The sequence below is a fragment of the Eleutherodactylus coqui genome, chromosome 9 (assembly GCF_035609145.1).
Source record: "Eleutherodactylus coqui strain aEleCoq1 chromosome 9, aEleCoq1.hap1, whole genome shotgun sequence".
Classification (NCBI taxonomy): domain Eukaryota; kingdom Metazoa; phylum Chordata; class Amphibia; order Anura; family Eleutherodactylidae; genus Eleutherodactylus; species Eleutherodactylus coqui.
In genome coordinates, this window is record NC_089845.1 from 6,789,802 (window position 1) to 6,808,838 (window position 19,037).

Consider the following 19,037-nt stretch of genomic DNA (forward strand, 5'->3'; position numbering starts at 1 on the left):
AGGAGGAGCAGAATGACACCCGCGTCTCCTCAGAACAGCAAGAGAGTGGCAAACATGGGTAGCCAGCCTAACAGTCACTCAATGTATTAAATTCAAATTTTATGATTTTGTGGCGGTGAGGAGGATGTCACAAATTTAATGACACCAAAATCATCCACCAAAGATCAGGTAAAGGGGTCAAAGTGTGGTGCATGAACAAGCCTGTAGGCTTTTTTTATACTGGATATCACTGACTACTCAGAAGGGTCGGTGATCCGAGGATTACACTGATTGCCAGATTGTAGTCGGGAAGAAAATTTTTCCCTAAAATGATTAAAATTGGCTCCTGCATCTTCGACGTCTTTTTTCTTCCTCTGGATCAACATTGCAGGATAGCAGGCTGAACTGGATGGACAGTTGTCTTTTTTCAGCTTAACATGCCATAGTATGTTACCATGTTGGCTCATGTAAGGTAATTGAGAAAAGTGAGTCATCATGGAGTCCAAACCTGTATAGAGGCTGTTCTAAAATCTGAAATATGGGCACATGAAAATTGAAGAAACTCTGTCATCTACTTTTAGTCCTATGAGCTAAGCTTATGTGCTGAAAATAGTTGACCCTCTGAGTCCGAGGTTGTAAGTGGTATACTTCCCTGCTGATCATTCCCCGATGCGAGCCGGGCAGTGCATTGAGCGACATACTAAGTAGTGCACCTGTTCTAATTTTATAACGGAGGACAACTTAGCAGTGCCGCTCAATGCGTTTTTCAGTGCTCTCACCAGGGGAACGACGGGGGAGGTAAGTATAACACTTATATCCCCAGACTCAGCGGGTCACCTACTCTCAGCCCATAAGCTAATAAGACTAATAGTAAGTGACAGAGGCTTTTTGAACCACAAGAGCTTGCATGCATTACTCTTCCTTGTTGTGACTTTAGCAGTCTTTCTTCTCTGCACTGTGATCACACACTACAAATGCTGAAACCAATTGATGCGTGGTTACTTCATGTTTTTAGTGCTCTCAAACCTGTGGCAAAGGCTGGAGAAAGCGGTCAGTGGCTTGCAAGAGTACTAACCCTTCCCTCCGAGGCCAGATTCTTCATGACTCAGCCTGCACTTCGGAATTTAAGCCCAAAACACAGGAGAACTGTCTGGTTAAACGCTGCAAATCCAAAGAGCTGCAATGGTTGGTGAGCAGCTGGTCGAAGGTAAGGCTGTGTTGGTAATGTTATTTATATGGAGCTTTCACAAAAATGTCCAAGTGATGTGTGGTTTCTTTAGGGTCAATAGATGAAGAGAAAGAAAGTGCCCCGTCCTGTGGCATCGGAGAATGTGCTGTGGCTAATAACCCCACCCAAGGAGCCACCAGGCTGTAGACTCATTGAGACCCATTGAACAGGGGAATTCCATGCAATCACGATCAAAGACATTTAGAAAGAGACATTGAGATCCGAACAGCTGAGGGCATTAATGTAATGAAAGCAGCTCTAAATTTAGATATGAACTTCATTAAAGCATAGCATCCATATCTCAGATATTGGAAAAGATAACTGAACCCAAGAGGAATCCAACAAGTGGCATTGTAAGAGCTTCTATATACAGATAGATCTACATACATCAATATAGAGCTCTGTCCTCTGTGCTGCATGAAGGGTTTGTACAAAACAAAAAATAAAGTTTGCGGAAAATAAACTTTACCCAGTGTTCATAGCTGCATTTCCTTCCTGCACTTTGGTGTAAAAGCATCTGAACTGTAACTCTTATCATCCTTATTAATATACACATAAACTGCTTTATAAATACCATTAAAGTGTTACCCTTCTTATAAAGGACCCATCACATCATCCCACAAGTCTGTATACCAGCTTCTAGCCCCTGCCCCTCCCCCTTCTCTCATTCTCCCATCAGTTTTGGTGCCTGGTACTAGTAAATTGTCATGTGTGCCCTCTCCAATACCCAATGCCAACCAAACATCACGCAGCCATTGACACTGGCAGTGTATATAACCCACAAGACAATTTACTAGTGTTAAAACCTCTGTACAGTGCAAAGTCCCTTTTAGAAAACTTTGGGCCCATAGCTGTATAATGTAAACCTATATCACTCTGCATTGTAGCTTAGTAGTTGATTTACATCCTTGGATCGTGGAAGGATTGTGTAAGAACTTCTGCATCTCTTGTGATTGACTGGTGGATTCTGCCTACTAACATTGGGGCCAGTTCACTACTGCTGCAGAAACTCTTCTACATACTTTGCACCACATTTATGTTGGCTTTCAGACATTGCTTTACACACTTTTTTTCATCTAGTCCAAATAGGGGGTTGGCTTCATGAGAAAGGTGTGATCTAAATTGGACATTGTGCGCCAAAAATGCAGCAACATTTCGGCATAAAACTAAGCCAGCTGATAGGTGGTATACATGTAAACAGTCTAGAAAGCGCAAGATTGTCATCCAGCATGAGTCACAGTGATCGAGCTAATGAAAGAGGAGAAGAAAAAGAAGGAGCGGAGCAAATCTATATACCATACCCATATGGAAAAGGGGTTTGGTTTTGTTTTTCTCCTCCCTCATTCTAAGTATGGGAGTGAAATTGATCGATTCTTGACGAGTCTAAGAGGGTGCAGCCAGTCCATGAAGCATCACACCTTCCAAGGGGGATGTGCAAGTATATGAGATAAATGTAGGAAGATTTGTGGTTATAGGCACAATCCAATTTAACTCAAAGAGGCACGAGACGTGTTTTGTAACTCGACTCCTGTTTTAATTTAAAAATTAATCTAGCACATAGACGTGTTTCGGCCTGCTGCGCCCCTTCCTCAGTATTTTAGCTGGGGATACACAGCTCCACTCCTCTGCAAAGAGAACACACCACTGCTGGCCGTGTATCCCCAGCTAAAATACTGAGGAAGGGGCGCAACGGCCCCGAAACACGTCTATATGCTGGATTAACTTTCAAATTAAAACAGGAGACAAGCTCAAAAACACGTCTCGTGCCTCTTTGAGTTAACTGGGGTTGCGCCTATAACCACAATTTTTCCTACATCCATCTCACAACGGTGATAAAGCTGGCGCATTTTAAGACAGTTTAGTTTGCTTTTGCACTGTCCAGCTATAAGACAGTATTAGTAAATCAGCCCCATTCTCCTCTGTAGTCCAGTTCTACCAGTAGAAGCCTTCCTTATATCATGTTCATGCTTTGTGCACTTGTTGCATATTTTGGCTGCAAGACACGTCTAGTGAATGGAGTTTTGGGAAATCTCCGGAATACTTCTAATCTGCAAATTGCTTATAGATTATTTTCTGCAGACTGTTAAACTCTAAGCACACACACTGTTGATCCTGTAGCAGAAGCCTCTGAGATGTCACCCAGCAGGCTACAGTAACAGAGAAGAACCATCTCACCAATAGGAAGGAGAGGATGGAGGAGACATTACAGCCTAGAGTGATGGGGGGGGGGGGGGGGGGGGGGGGAGAGAAGGAACTGGACTGCCTGCAGGGGGGAATAGAGAGTTTGTAGTATGTGTGACCATGTATGTGCCATTATCACACAGCAGGGAGGAGGGGATAGTCTCATCTGAAGCATCTATGGTTAACCCATAAATGATCACTAAGTGCGGGCCTTTCATGAAGAGGTGGCCACATTTGATCCGCTCCTTCTATAACTGCCTAGTAACATCCCATCTACTTTGAAGCAGATGCAGTAAGCGGCCAGTTAGTAGGGATCCGTGGCTCCCAGGTCTTCCCTGTTGGATGGGCAAATGACATAAATGCTTCAGATGGAAATATCCATTTCAGTGCTTTCTACTTATTTGTATTGCCTTTAGATTTTTCTAGATCTGACACGTTGTAACTGTTTTTCCTTTAGTGCTCTGTTACCTGCGGCTCAGGCTTTCACAAAAGAATATTACAATGTATAGAAAAGTACATCTCAGGAAAATCCCGAGATATCGCTGCAAAGAAATGCTTCCACCTGGAGAAACCAAACGTAGAGCTCGAAAGAGTCTGTCAACAGCCGGAATGTCTGAGATCCCCGTTCCAGCCTGGTATTAGCCATCATCAAGGAGCCTGGTACTCCTCCCCATGGTCCCAGGTAATGCCATCCCCGCATCCTCCTGACGTCCACTGCTGCTGGTATTAAGTCCTTCATCTAACAGGTTTCTCCAATGCAGATATTGTGCGATAAATGTATATTTGGAAATGTAGGAAATGTATATTATAGTTTGCTCAAAATAAATACCCCTGAATAAGGCAAAGTACAGAGCAGAGCTTCTCCTAAAGCCAACTTAGTAGCTCACTAAACCTTAAATTAAACTAGAGCCTAATGGGTTAAAACAATAGAATGGTCTTTACTTTCCGAGGGCCGGACATCCAACTATTTAGCCCTGTGATTCTCATGGTCTCTGTTGACTGTGGAAGTCAGGTGACTGCTGCCTGCCAATCAGAGGCCGCAGCATCACCTCCCGTTCTCCCTGCATCAGCGCTCACATCCTGGGTGCCATGATGACAGGAGTTTAAACCAGGGACATGGAAGTCTCTGATTGGCAGGCAGTGGTCACCTGACTTCTGTTAGAGCTTGGAAGAAACGTGAGACTGTAGCACTGGATTGCCGGAGACTTAACTGAAAATTGGTTTCAGTAAATCTGGTTTGGATCGGGGGTTGTCTTCTCAGAGAGGGGGTCTTTTGGAGAGGTTTCACTATACTCAGAGACGTATGAAGGCCCATGGGTGCTGGTGCAAAAGCTCAGCCTGTGCCTCATCTGGTAAAATCAAAACTAGTGATTGGATGGTTCTTGTGGTTGACATAAGTGCCGGTCACTGAGGGGGAAGAACATCTATCAGACAATACAGACAATAACAACAGAGACAGTACTAACCTGTTGAATCCCCGCCAGCGCTCCAGTGGTCCCCCGCATTGAAGTAGTGATGTCATGCTGCACCAGCATGTGACCACTGCAGCCATTCACTAATTATGGCGCATGATGGCTGCAGACCCTGCTGGTTGGATGCTAACAGAGACCGGCTAGGGACCCCTGGACTCCGGGGTGGAGGGTTTAATGTCTGCATATCATCTATTTTGTTTAACATATTAAGCAGTCAGATTTCAGCTTCTACCGGCTGCACAACCCAGATAAGCGCACATGTCGATATAGATATCCATATTATATAGGCTTTACAGTGTCTTACAAAAGTATTGATCTCACAGTTTTTTTCCCTGTTTTGTTGTATTACAACCTGAGATTAAAATGGAGTTTTAGGGGGTTTCAGGATGGGATTGCGTTGATGTGTTTTGAAGTCATCTGGATTGAGTAGAGCCGGATTATAATTGGTGCGGACAGAGCACTGGCTCCAGGCCCCCTTTGTGCCTAGTCATGGGGCCCTCGGCTCCTGTTTCTGCTCTTGTAGGCACTGTAGGGCCCACGACATACACAGGTGACTCTTTTATTTTGTGGGTAGTTTACGTTACTAATCTGCGCTGGTGCTGGGAGATTACTGCGGTAGTAAATTCAAAGCGCTGAGTCCCCCTGTCCACCAAATATATGGGTCTGCATTTAAATGAAAGTGGTGCCGCTATGGAGCCCAGCACCAATGCCCCACCGTCCGCTGACAACGAGCGCCTCATTGGTGCAGCATGCACGCTGCAGTGAGAGGAGTGACCACAGGAGGCAGCACAGAAGAGGATGAGCTCAGCTGCCTGCCATGTATATTATTATATTTCACGGTGTTGTATAAAGGGTCGGACATTGATTTGCAGAAATGCTGTCATCCAATAGGTGGTGCTGCAGACGTATTGTTCCATCTTTCTTATTTGCATATTTTCCAGAGGAGCATGAATGGTTTTATAAGTCTCCTCACTCACCTCCTAGGTGCTCTCCTTAAAGGGGTTGTCCCGCGAAACAAAGTTGATTCTTGAATTTGGTCCCATGAGAAGAACATCCTGTGTCTCCCCTCTGCTTGTCCAAGAGACATTCCTAGATAGGTTTTTGCCAGTTAGAACTGGTTTGACCAGTTTATGGACACAAAGCACTGCTCCTCCAATTCTTGTGGAGGTGGGGGGGGGGGGGTGATGTTCCCTTCCCCCAGAGTTTCAGACTGGAAACACAACATAGCATCTTCACAGTTGACAAAAATACAGAAAATACATATAGGACATCTCCCACAAAGGTCTTGTTCTCACCGGGCGTATTCAGCTTCCTTTTTCATGGACCAAAACTATTACATATTCCCTGCGCTTTGTGAGTGCGTATTTATTGTGAAAAAATGCTCCATTGATTTCATGCACAAATACGTATTGACTTTAATGGCCTCCTTTGGTCTTTAATACAGACCAAACTAGGATATATTGCAAATCAGAGGAGTTTGAGTTCTCCGTATTATTCACATAAACATCTGTAATATGGAGCGTAAATACGATTGGATCCCAACACCCTCACGCCTCAGAATGTTGGGCCCCTGTGAACAATGGCAGCACACGCTCACCAGTGGGTTTTAAAGGCGAAACATGGGTACACACACGTGAGTAGGCCCCTACATAAAGCAAGCATTGTAATTACTGATTGTAATGGGGCCTTCATTTTTCTTACCTGAACTCAAATTCATTAACGCCCCCGGGGGTAGAGAAAATGAAGAATGTCAGCTGTAAGTGTTAATGGTCAGCATTGTATTTAATATCCCAAGAGCTCGCGGTTATATGTAGCAGGGCTTACAGCTATGAAATGTACGGCGCTGGTATGCAATGGTACGCCTGAGTGCTGCAATTTCTTCAAACAGCTGACTGGTGTGGGACCCAAGTGGTGGAGCACCACTTATTAGGTATTGATGACCTATCCTAAGGGATGACCTGTCCTACTACAATATTGGAGTCCCAGAAAACCCGCTGAAATGTTTTTTTTTGCTGTCTGTATATCATAGAGACTTAAATCGGGTTTTCATTTTGCACATGGATAATACTGACTTGTGGTTTTTATGTTCTCTTTCAGTGCTCAGTGACTTGCGGAGGAGGGGTTCAGCAACGTGAAGTTCAGTGTCTTAATTATGGACGCCCATCTAGTGCTTGCCTTGCCAGTCAAAGACCTATATCATCCCAAGCCTGCAACACTGAATTCTGTCCTCCTGAAAAAAAAGGTAAGTAGCTGCTGCGATTCCCAATAGTAATTACTGAGCATTGTTTCAACTTACCTTCAAGTTAGTGAACTGCAATCAGCTAAACAGAAGTAGCGTCCGCAGCGCCCCCTAGGTGTCACGTGTGTAAAATACACATTTTTCTATTATGGCTCATTAAAAACACTATGAATCACAGAGTGTTAGCAACAAAACCTGTTGGGGTGATAATCCATACTCTGAATGATTCTAAAGGAGAAATTCACGTTCTCATATCATAATAAGTGACTGTGACATGGGCAGCTATTAAAAAAAATAATTGGGGGCACAGATCAAAGCACCTTGTAAGAAAACTGGCATAAAAAGTTGCAAATTTAGACAGATGTTGTATTTGCGCAAAAACGTAAAACTTTTTTTCAATTTGACGTTATGCTCACCACTTTGCAAAGAACGTAGGGCATGTGAGGAAGCGTGGCCATCAGTGACCATTAGTGGCATCAGTGACCATCAGTGCCCAGACAGGTCTACTGTAATTTATAGCAGAAGTTGTCACAAAATATAGCAGGAATCTATTCCAGCCTCATAGCTGACATGGATTTCAATTTGTGGTGCACATATGTTCCATGACGTGTCAGATGTATCAAGGGGCTTGAATAATGAGAGAGGTCTGAACAGTTATTAAGGACACATTTGAAATTTGAAAAAAAATCATCTAAACTGTGTGGTGAGTAATACTGGGTATCTGACCAATAAAGCTGACAAACTGGCATAAATAATGTCTAAGGACAATATGACTCCCCCCCCCCCCCCCCCCCCCAACAATTTGTACTTTGGACAAACCCTCATTAGCAAGGCACACCTTAGCTAAGCACCACACTACCTCCAACTAAGCACAATCACTGCCTGCGGGTCACACCACTGCCTCTTCTCCTGGGTTACATGCTGCCCAACCCCCCGCACGACCCTGCGTCCGCAGCGCACACAAAAGTGTCCCTGCGCAGCCCTCAGCTGCCCTCATGCCACACGCTGGCCTCATAGCCACACCACCCTCATGTCTATTTATAAGTGTGTCTGCGATGAGGAGGAACCGGAGGCACACACTGCAGAGGGTTGGCAGGGGCAGGCAGCGACCCTCTTTAAAAGGGGGGAGGCGATAGCCCACAATACTGTAGAGAATCAATGAGAAATTGACGTTCGATCTTCATTCCAATAAAGTGTCAACCTCCGTCAGGAGCTCCAAACGTGGGCATGAGTTACATAGCTATGGGGAATCCATGTGCCCACACAGTATTCATTCTGTCTAGGTGTCTGATAGCTCAATCGACACCGCAAGGGGAAAGCCATCTGCACTCTGCCCCCTACCCAAGTCTGTCAGTGTCTTTGTGCCAGACAGGTCAAACACCGCGATGGGAAGTCTGTGTGCACCAACAGCATAGGTGGGTTCAACGCAACCCAAGACATGAACAATAACGAAATCAGAGGGGCCAAACATGGCAGATTTACACTGCGCTGAGGACATAGGCCTCGGCCAACAGCTTCAGCAATCGTAGTCATAAGGCGGACTTCGATGCTAGTACACCTGTGAAGGTCTCATTAAATCAGTTGCATTTTCTTTCACTGCCCCAAAGACTGGATTAGCAGGAAAAAGTTCCACAGGCCCAACCTGGCGCCGTTGCAGTTCACCCGGGACATAGGCCTCAGCCAACAGCATCAGCAATCGTTGGCATGAAGCAGACTTCGATGCTAGTACACCTGTGAAGATCTCAGTAAATCAGTTACATTTTCTTTCACTGCTCCAATGACTGGATTAGCAGTAAAAAGTTCCACAGGCCCAACCTGGCACAGTTGCAGTTCCCCTTGGACATAGGCCTCGGCCAACAGCTTCAGCAATTGTAGGCATGAAGCGGACTTCGATGCTAGTTCATCTGTGACGGGCTCATTAAATCAGTTACGTTTTCTTTCACCGCTCCAATGACTGGATTAGCCAGCAAAAAGTTCCACAGGCCCAACCTGGTGTAGTTGCAGTTCCCCCAGGACATAGGCCTCGGCCAACAGCTTCAGCAATCGTAGGCATGAAGCGGACTTCGATGCTAGTTCATCTGCGACAGGCTCATTAAATCAGTTACGTTTTCTTTCAACGCTCCAATGACTGGATTAGCAGGAAAAAGTTCCACAGGCCCAACCTGGCGCAGTTGCAGTTCCCCTGGGACATAGGCCTCGGCCAACAGCTTCAGCAATCGTAGGCATGAAGTGGACTTCGATGCTAGCCCAGCATTGAACGTCTCATTAATGGAGTAACGCTCCTCTTCTTTGGCCCAAACCAGTGTATCAGATAACTGTGGTAACATGAGAGCAAATACATGATGCCCAGTGCTGATCCCCTGACCCCAAGCAGGAGGAGGAGGTGGCCTTACAAGGCCAAGAAACCATGACCAGGACCCACTGTAGCCTGTGTGGGAAGTATGTGAGCTGGCCCTTGGTACGACATGGTTCCAGCAAACACACTGTGGTACCCAAGGTGCCGCGAGTTACATAGCAATGGGCAATCCGGGGCCCCTCACACTATTCATTCTGTGTTGGTGTCGGATAGCTCAATCAACACCGCAAGGGAAAAGCCATCTGCACTCTGCACCCTACCCAAGTCAGTCAGTGACTTTGTGCCCGACAGGTGAAACACCGCAATGAGAAGTCTTTGTGCACCCACAGCGTAAGTGAGCCGAAGAAACCAAAAGAAAGTAATAAACATGAGGAAATGACAGACTTTCACTCCGCCGAGGACATGGGCCTCTGCACACACCCTCAGCAAACGCGGGCATAGAGCGAACTCCGATGCTAGTACAGCTGTGAACGTCTCATTAGGACAGTAACGCTCCTCTTCAGTGGCCCAGACGAGTTTCTCAGATAACTGTGGTAACACGAGAGAAAATACATATTGGCCTCGGCCCACAATTCATGCCCTAGTCAGTGAGTGTTTTTGGGCCAGATAGGTAAAACACTGCAATGGGAAGTCTGTGTGCACCCATAGTATAAACAGACCCCTGTAACATTCCAGTAGAAAAGGTATAAGCAGACCCCTGTAACATTTCAGTTGCAGTAGTATAGGCAGACCCCAGTACCATTTCTTTAGTAGAAGTATAGGCAGACCCCTGTAACATTTTGATAGCAGGAGTATAGGCAGACCCCTCTAACATTTCAGTAGCAGGAGTAAAGGCAGACTCCAGTCGTACCATTTCTGTACAAGTATAGGCAGACCCCTGTAACATTTATGGAGCAGCAGTATAAGCAGACCCCTGTAACATTTACATGGCAGAAGTATAGGCAGACCCCAGTAACAATCTTGTAGCAGAAGTATAGGCAGGCAGACCCCAGTTAAATTTCTGTAGTAATAGTATAGGCCAACCTCTGAAACATTGGGGTGCCACGAGCGTAGGCGAAGGCCGGAAAAATTAGTTGGATAAGAGTGTAGGCGTGGGCCCGAAAAATAAGTGTACCAAGAGTACAAGTGTACCTCTGAAAAACTTATCAACCAAGAGGGCAGGTGAAACCCATAAATATTTTTTGAAAGATACAGCTCGCTGGTGCTTAATTTGTAACAGAGCCTGGAGGCAGCCCTGTTGAAAAAATTGGTTCATGTTATAAAGTATCAATACTTTTGAAACTTTGAAAAATTGTAAAAACGTTGCTAGATGAGCCTTTTGGGCCGCAGAACAAATTGGCAGTTCAGCGCGATAACATGTTGTTTCTGGAGAAGGAGTAGCAGGAGGAGGACTAATGTCAGAGACAGATTGACAAAGATAAATGCCCTGTTTTTCCGGTGATAGAGAAGAGTGCTTTTATCTGCGGCTGCAGCGAAATGAATCTTTAGGTTCCGCTGCTCTCTTCCGGTGGAGAAGAGAAGTCTGGGGAAATCCAGGCTTTGTTCATCCTTATGAGTGTAAGCATGTTGGCACTGGTAGTTGACAGGCGGGTATGCTTGTCCGTGATGATTCCCCCAGCTGCACTAAACACCCTCTCTGACAATACGCTAGCGGCAGGGCAGGCCAGCACCTCCAGGGCATACAGCGCAAGTTCGTGCCACGTGTCCAGCTTTGACACCCAATAGTTGTATGGAGCAGAGGCATCACGGATGACGGTGGTACGATCGGCTACGTACTCCCTCACCATCTTTTTACAGTGCTCCCTCCGACTCAGCTTTGACTGGGGAGTGGTGACGCAGTCTTGCTGGGGAGGCATAAAGCTGGCAAAGGCCTTGGAGAGTGTTCCACTGCCTGCGCTGTACATGCTGCCTGATCTCCGCACCTCCCCTGCTACCTGGCCCTCGGAACTGCCCCTTCTGCCGCTAGCAAAGTCAGATGGGAAGTTTACCATCAGTTTGTCCACCAGGGCCCTGTGGTATTGCATCACTCTCTAATGCCCTTCCTCTTCGGGAATGAGAGTGGAAAGGTTCTCCTTATACCGGGGGTCGAGAAGGGTGTACACCCAGTAATCCATAGTGGCCAGAATGCGTCTAACGCGAGGGTCACGAGAAAGGCAGCCTAACATGAAGTCAGCCATGTGTGCCAAGGTGCCAGTACGCAAGACATGGCTGTCCTCACTAGGAAGATCACTTTCAGGATCCTCCTCCTCCTCATCCACAGGCCATACACGCTGAACAGATGAGAGGCAAGCAGCATGGGTACCCTCTGCAGTGCGCCCAGCTGTCTCTTCCCCCTCCTCCTCCTGCTCCTCCCCCTCCTCCTCCTCCTCCTCCAAAACGCGCTGAGATATAGACATGAGGGTGCTCTGACTATCAAGCGACATACTCTCTTCCCCCGTCTCCTGTTCCAACCGCAAAGCGTCAGCCTTTATGCTTTGCAGCGAACTTCTCAGCAGGCATAGCAGAGGAATGGTGACGCTAATGATTGCAGCATCGACGCTCACCATCTGGGTAGACTCCTCAAAGTTTCCGAGGACCTGGCAGATGTCTGCCATTCAGGCCCACTCCTCGGTAAACTCCCACTACGCCACCCATGTTGGAGTTGGTATTCCACTATTGCTCTACCGGTCGGCTGAATGCTTCAGCTAGGAATAATGGAATAGGACCCCGGTTGTATTTTCTTGGTTTTCGGAACTGGGGCCATAATTAAGAGGGACGGCCGGGGGCATTCGTATTGTGCCACTAGAGGTGAAATTCTTAGACCGGCGCAAGACGGACCAAAGCGAAAGCATTTGCCAAGAATGTTTTCATTGTTGGAGGAGGAGGAGGGGGAGGGTTTAGAGGAGGTGGCATAGACCGCCACAGATACCAGAACCGAGGAAGGACCCGCTATTCTGGGTGTGGGTAGGACGTGTGTGGTCCCAGGCTCTGACTCGGTCACAGCCTCCACCAAATTCACCCAATGTGCCGCCAGGGAGATATAGTGGCCCTGCCCGCCAGTACTTGTCCACGTGTCCGTGGTTAAGTGGACCTTCCCAGTAACCGAGTTGGTGAGGGCACGAGTGATGTTGCGGGAGATGTGCTGGTGTAGGGCTGAGACGGCACACCAGGAAAAATAGTGGCGACTGGGGACCGAGTAGCGTGGGACCGCCGCCATCATGTTTTTGAAAGCCTCCGTTTCCACAATCCTGTACGGCAGCATCTCCAGGCTGATCAATTTCGCAATGTGCACGTTTCAAGCTTGAGCGTGCGGGTGCGTGGCGGCGTATTTGTGCTTGCGCTCCAAGGCTTGCGCTAGCGACAGCTGGATGCTGCGCTGAGAGAAGTTGCTGGATGGGGCCGAGGACAGCGGAGGTGAGGGTGTGGGTGCAGGTCGGGAGGCGCTCGTGCCTGTGTCCTGAGAGGGGGGTTGGATCTGAGTGGCAGGTTGGGGCCCAGGGGAAGAGGCAGTGGTGCGACCCAGAGGCGGTGAACCGCCTTCGTCCCACCTCATGGGGTGCTTGGCCATCATATGCCTGCGCATGCTGGTGGTGGTGAGGCTGGTACTGGTGGCTCCCCGGCTGATCTTGGCGCGACACAGCTTGCACACAACTGTTCGTCGGTCGTCCGCGCTCTCACTGAAAGACATCCACACCTTTTGAAGATCTAGGCCTCTGCAGGGTGGCTTGGCGCGAGGGGGTGCTTTGGGAAACAGTTGGGGGAGTCTTCGCTCTGGCCCTGCCTCTACCCCTGGCCACCCCACTGCCTTTTCCAACCTGTCCTGCTGCTGCACTTGCTTCCCCCTCTGAAGACCTCTCCTCAGTTGGCTTAGTGAACCAGGTGGGGTCAGTCACCTCATCGTCCAGCGGCTTTTCCTTCGAATCCTCTGCGCGCTCCTCCCTCGGACTTACTGCCCTTACTACTACCTCACAGATAGACAACCTCATCATCGACCTCCTCACCCACTGAAAGCTCTTGAGACAGTTGCAGGGAAGTCCCCAGCCTCATTACCCGGACCCTGGGAGCTTTCCAAAGGTTGGGCATCGGTCACGACAAACTCCTCAGATGGGAGAGGAACCATTTTTTCCCAATTAAGGCAGGGGCCCGAGAACAGTTCCTGGGAGTCTGTCTGCTCATCAGAATGTGTCATTTTCATGGAGTGAGGAGGCTGGGAGGAAGGAGGAGAAGCAGCCAGAGGATTCAAAGTTGCAGCAGTGGACGGCGTAGAAGACTGGGTGGTTGATACATTGCTGGATGCATTTTCGGCTATCCACGACAGGACCTGCTCTCACTGCTCAGTTTGTAATAAAGGTCTACCACGTGGACACATAAATTGTGATATGGAGCTGGGGACCCCAGAAACTTGCCTCTCTCCTAATCCCGCAGCAGCCGGCTGCGATTCACCTGGACCAGGAACCTGGCCTGTGCCCACATCCTCACTAGGACCTCCGCGTCCGTGTCCACGGCCGCGTCCTCTAGGCCTACCCCTACCCCTCAGCATGGTGTGTTTTGAATACAGCAGACACAGAGCGGTGTAAAAAATTAGGCGATTATTGGCCTGCACTTGGAGGCTGACAGCGGTTATGTTACGCACACTGTAGGCCAAAAAAATTATACGCTAGGCTGCAGAAAGGCCTAGCTGGCTAATAGTGAGCCACTACAACTCCTAGCAGCCACGCAGTAAACTGCACACGGTCAGAGGTAGCTTTAAGGAAAAGCTTTTTTGGGGTACTTGTTGACAGTATTCTACACTACCACTGTCCCTGCCTGACCAGTACTGTCCCTATACTCTGTATAATTGACTGAGAATGCAATAGTCTGCAGAGCCCAAGATGAAAAAAAACAAAAACGTGCAAAACTGCTCCCAGCAGCCACAACAGAAATGCACACCGTCAGATGTGGCCCTAAGAAGGACCGTTGGGGTTCTTGAAGACACTAACACTCTCCCTATAGCACCAGTAGCACTCTCCCTAATCTCTGCTAGCATGTGTCTGAGGCGAGCAGCGGGTGGGACTGCTTTATATGCTCAGCGGTCACTTGATCTCGCCAGCTACTCACTGCAGGGGGGTGGGATAGGGCTGGAACGTCACAGCAGGAAATGGTAATGCGTTTCCTGCATGTCTATTGGCCAGCAAATGGCACAAAACATGCAGGGAGGGAAATGTCATTGACTCGAGTACCGCGTGGTGCTTGTCTCGAGTAACGAGCATGTCAAACACCCTAATACTCGAGCGAGCATCAAGCTCAGACGAGTACGTTCGCTAATCTCTAGTAAATAAGCCCCAATAGCTCTAGAATTTGCTTTGTGTAATAACTAATCAATATGTTTTCACAGTTAATGAAGATGACCTTTTTCTGATCTGTTGTTAGTCTAGAAGGTGTTATAGGGTCAGATTCCAGCACAGGGTCACCCCTTTTGGGGCAGGTGCTCCGTATCACAAGTATTAGTGGCTTAATAGGGCAATAATAGTGGCTTTAAGATTAATAAAAGGTAGGTTTTACACTTGACTATTTTCTGTGACTAAGTGATCTGATTGGCTTCCGTACAGAGATGGATTTTTCCTGGAATAATTACAGGTTCATTATTAAAATAAAGAGGTAAGTGTTATTCTGAAATGAGTTCCATACATACAGGCGGTACTGTCTCTAAAAAAGTAATGAGGATGTGACAGGGGGCTGGTCCCTGATCATGGAGCTATAGTAGCTATTCCAGGAAATCGCAGCTCTCAGTGTAGGCCAATTAGTAGTCCTTTACTCACATAGAACAATGGGACACTTCAGCTCAAAATAATGCATTAAAGACTATAATAAAGTGGGGGCTGAAATAATAGCATTCCTGGTCCTCTAGTCACATGACATATCAGAAGTACTCACCTATTGATGTTTATGATAAAAAATGATTAATTTCCTTAAACTACTCCCGACTGAACTGATGCATTGTGGGATCACACTGGGGTATCAGATCCTGTTTGAACAGGATCTCTGAAGGAAATGCTGATGTGTCACATTGACTTATAATGGCTCCATCTCTTTTAGTTTCTTCCTTTTTTACCAGAGAGATTAGTTCAGTAAGGGGGACAGGGACCTGTTATAGCGCAAACTTATTCTGCAGCGCTTTCAGGTAACTTATTTAACCCCTTAAGGACGCAACGATTTTTGGCGGATTTTCATTTCCATTTTTCAAAAGCCATAACTTTTTTATTTTCCTGTCGCGGCCGTATAAGGGCTTGTTTTTTGCATGGCGACCTGTAGTTTTTATTGGTGCCATGTTTGGGTGCCTAGACTATATTGTAAAACTTTTATTAATTTTGTTATGATAGCAGGGAGAGAAAGCGCATCCAATCTGCCATAGATTTTTTATTTTTTTTCACAGCGTTAATCATGCAGCATAAATTACACAATACATTTTTTCTGTGGACCAGTACGGTTACAACGATACCAAAATTCTTATATTATTTTTAGGTTTTTCCACTTTTCTGCAATAAAAACCCTTTTTTTGGAAATTATTATTCTATATCGCTACATTCAAAGTTTTATAACTTTTTAATTTTTTATGGATGGAGCTCTATGAGGGCTTATTTTTTGTGAGACGAGCTGTAGTTTTTATTGGTACCATTTTTTAGGTACATACGGCTTTGTTTATTACTTTTATTGCGTTTTTTTTGGGGGACAAAGTGAAGAAAATAAGCATTTTGCCTCAGTTTTTTAATTTTTTTTTTTATTTTATGCTTTTTGCCATGCAGGATAAAAAGTGTGTTCAATTTATTGTACGTGTCGTTACGGACACCACGATACTAAATAAAAAAAGTTATCTTAATATGGTAAAAAGCACAAAAAAATAATGAAATAAAAATGTACTATTTATACTTTTTATGTCCCTGTGGGAGACTTGCACCATAGCACCTATGATCGCTATGATAAGGCATTGCAGGACTTCAGTCCTGTAATGCCTTATCGCTTGGTGTAGCGATCAGAGGCACTGGCAAGCAGGACGCCTGTAGCTGGCGTCCTGTTGCCATGGCAATGCGCCGGCTCTCTGCGATTTCATCATGAGAGTCCGATGATGTCACAGAGGAGGCGCTCTGTTGACCCTTTACATGTCGCTATCTACATAGATTGCGGCAGTGAAGGGGTTAACAGCAGGGGTTGCTGCTCCGATGCACCCCCGCTGTTGCAGTGGGAGGCCGGCTATCAGTGACAGTCGACTCCCGCTGCTGGATAGTGTGGGATCTCTTATGATCTCCTGCTATCCCCAGGACATAAATGTACGTCCTGTTGTGTTAAGTACCCCTCTGCCAGGACGTACATTTATGTCCTGTGGTAGGAAGGGGTTAATACCCCTCAGCAAGCTGGGTACTCATTTTATCAGCCTCGGAAGGAAGGAAGTCTGAGTCCACCTTGAGCCGGCTACCTGAACCATGTGGTCGTGAGCGAGAGCTTAGGACTGCATACTGCTGCCTTAATACTCTGCGCCACGAGATTAGTTCAGTAGGATACATTTTGCCCAACGTGTACAGCAGTAATCTGAAGGAAGGATACCCATGATATCAGAGTAAATATAGTAGACCCATAAAAATTGTACGATGACTGGCAATCGGGATTGGCTTCTGTATGAGAATCTCTATCTCCCCACTATCAGCCAGTGAATATTGGGGAAACCAATGGAAATGCCAGATATCTAATACATCACTTCAGGAATAGCTCTAGCCCCGCTGCAATGAACATGCCAGAGATCAATTAGTTTTATCCCATCTGGATAACCCCTAACCACCAGCTTCTACCACTGAGGGCATCAGATATGTGGTAATAGTACACGGTGCCCTTGAATGAGTGACCATACTACATCACCAAGCTGGCTTGTTCAGGATAGCCCCCCTTCTGCAGTAGCTCCCTACTCTACTTGATAAGAGGGGGTCTTGAGCAGGGGTGGGACAACCCCTTAAATAGACAGTGTTGTAGAGCCCTGTGATTGCAGCCGATGGAACAATTCACTATTGTCTAGACAACATCACATTAAATATATTGCAGCTAATACTACTTGTATTTAAAAACACAATAAACTCTGCTTTATTACAGATGTGTTCTGCAAAGATTATTACAACTGGTGTCACTTAGTGCCCCAACATGGCGTGTGTGGGCACAAATTCTATGGCCAGCAATGCTGCAGATCTTGTTCCAAATCAATACTATGAAGAAGAAAGACTGCAAGGAGTACTGGACGTAACTAATGTGATGTTTAGGAAAGGTGCTGTCCGCACTGTGCCAAAATCCTCAGACCTCTCATAGAATATTTATATGTGAAGAGTTTTTACCAATAAAGTATTGGGCTGGGTGAGAAAACTGTATCTTAAGACATGCAATACTGTGCAAGCCATTTGCTTCTGAAGGACTGACTGGTCATTTCATGCTGGATGGTAATGTCAGCAAGCAGAGCTCTGTGAACGTGGTGCAGAACTAATGTAATGTCTCATCGAGCTTCACTTGTACCGAGTTTGAAGCTAGAGAGAACACTTGTGTCCGACCAGTCAGTGCTGCCTTCCAAGCTGTCATTCCACTTCCGACAGCTGGATTCAAGTGCTCAGAAGGAAATATCAGCGCTGCTGTTTTATCACCTGCTGGGAAACCCAACCACATTGTGAGACTGACCGCATCCAGCACTTCGGACATGGTCACATGGTGGAAGATTTGCCACGAATTTGACACGGAATACATGTGGAATCCATGCCGATGCCGCATCGAATTCATGGCAACTCTGCACCCCATTATTATCAAAAGGTATCCCCATATGGAAGCAAGAAGTATACCCGTACATGGCCGCGGCGGACGCGTGCGGTGTACATGTACTCTTACCGCCATCTTTCCACTGTGACTCAGCCTGGGCAGATTGATATCCACTCATTTTAGCCAGTGTACTCTGTTGGTGCCAGCGGTTTGCCTTACCCACACCGGCAATGTCCGCTCCTTCGGTCACATCTATTCTACATTGCTTCTTTTTCTGCTTTTCTATAATAAACAATACAAATCCCAATATGTACGTTGTCCCTGTGAGGTACTGCAGCAGCTCATATACCACAGCGTGTTATTAATAATGGTGGGGTCTACATTACATGTCAGGATTTAGGATCCGAGACCGCAGTCACACTGACAACATACTGGTGCTACAATCCCTACTAATCCTTACTGTACTAGAGAGGATTGCCACAATCTATCATGGCTGTGAACACCTCTACAAGGTCACATCCTATAAACTTATTGCTAAATATTTATAAACTTGTTTTACAATAAACTTTTTAATGAAAATATTTGGTGTTTATTTCATTATCAGAATTGGTTGATTTATGAACTGCAATTTCAGAATTGTGGGAAACTTCATAGTGCACATGGCTCATCTGGCCAATCAGGTTAATGTAGCACCAAGAAGTAGCAAATACTGCAATATCAGAGCTTGAGGGAGAGCAAAGGCGGCAACTGAAGTAATAAATGAAAAGGGGCGGACTACAATACCCAGAGAGGTTATCAAAATTGGGGTTATTAGAAAAGACAGCTGAGGGGCACCCTAATAAC

The 19,037-nt window shown here is 46.4% G+C and overlaps 1 protein-coding gene across 1 annotated transcript in view; it reads left to right on the forward strand.

Moving 5' to 3' along the window:
* Nucleotides 1–18,773, forward strand: part of ADAMTS16 (ADAM metallopeptidase with thrombospondin type 1 motif 16) — a 298,537-nt gene extending 279,764 nt beyond the window's left edge. Inside the window, exons 20-23 of the mRNA XM_066579089.1 lie at nt 995–1,186; nt 3,846–4,070; nt 6,958–7,102; nt 17,550–18,773. Coding sequence (XP_066435186.1) covers nt 995–1,186; nt 3,846–4,070; nt 6,958–7,102; nt 17,550–17,665 — 678 coding nt within the window. The 3' untranslated portion in view covers nt 17,666–18,773. The remainder of the gene's footprint in view (nt 1–994; nt 1,187–3,845; nt 4,071–6,957; nt 7,103–17,549) is intronic.
* The last annotated feature ends 264 nt before the right edge of the window (nt 18,774–19,037 follow it).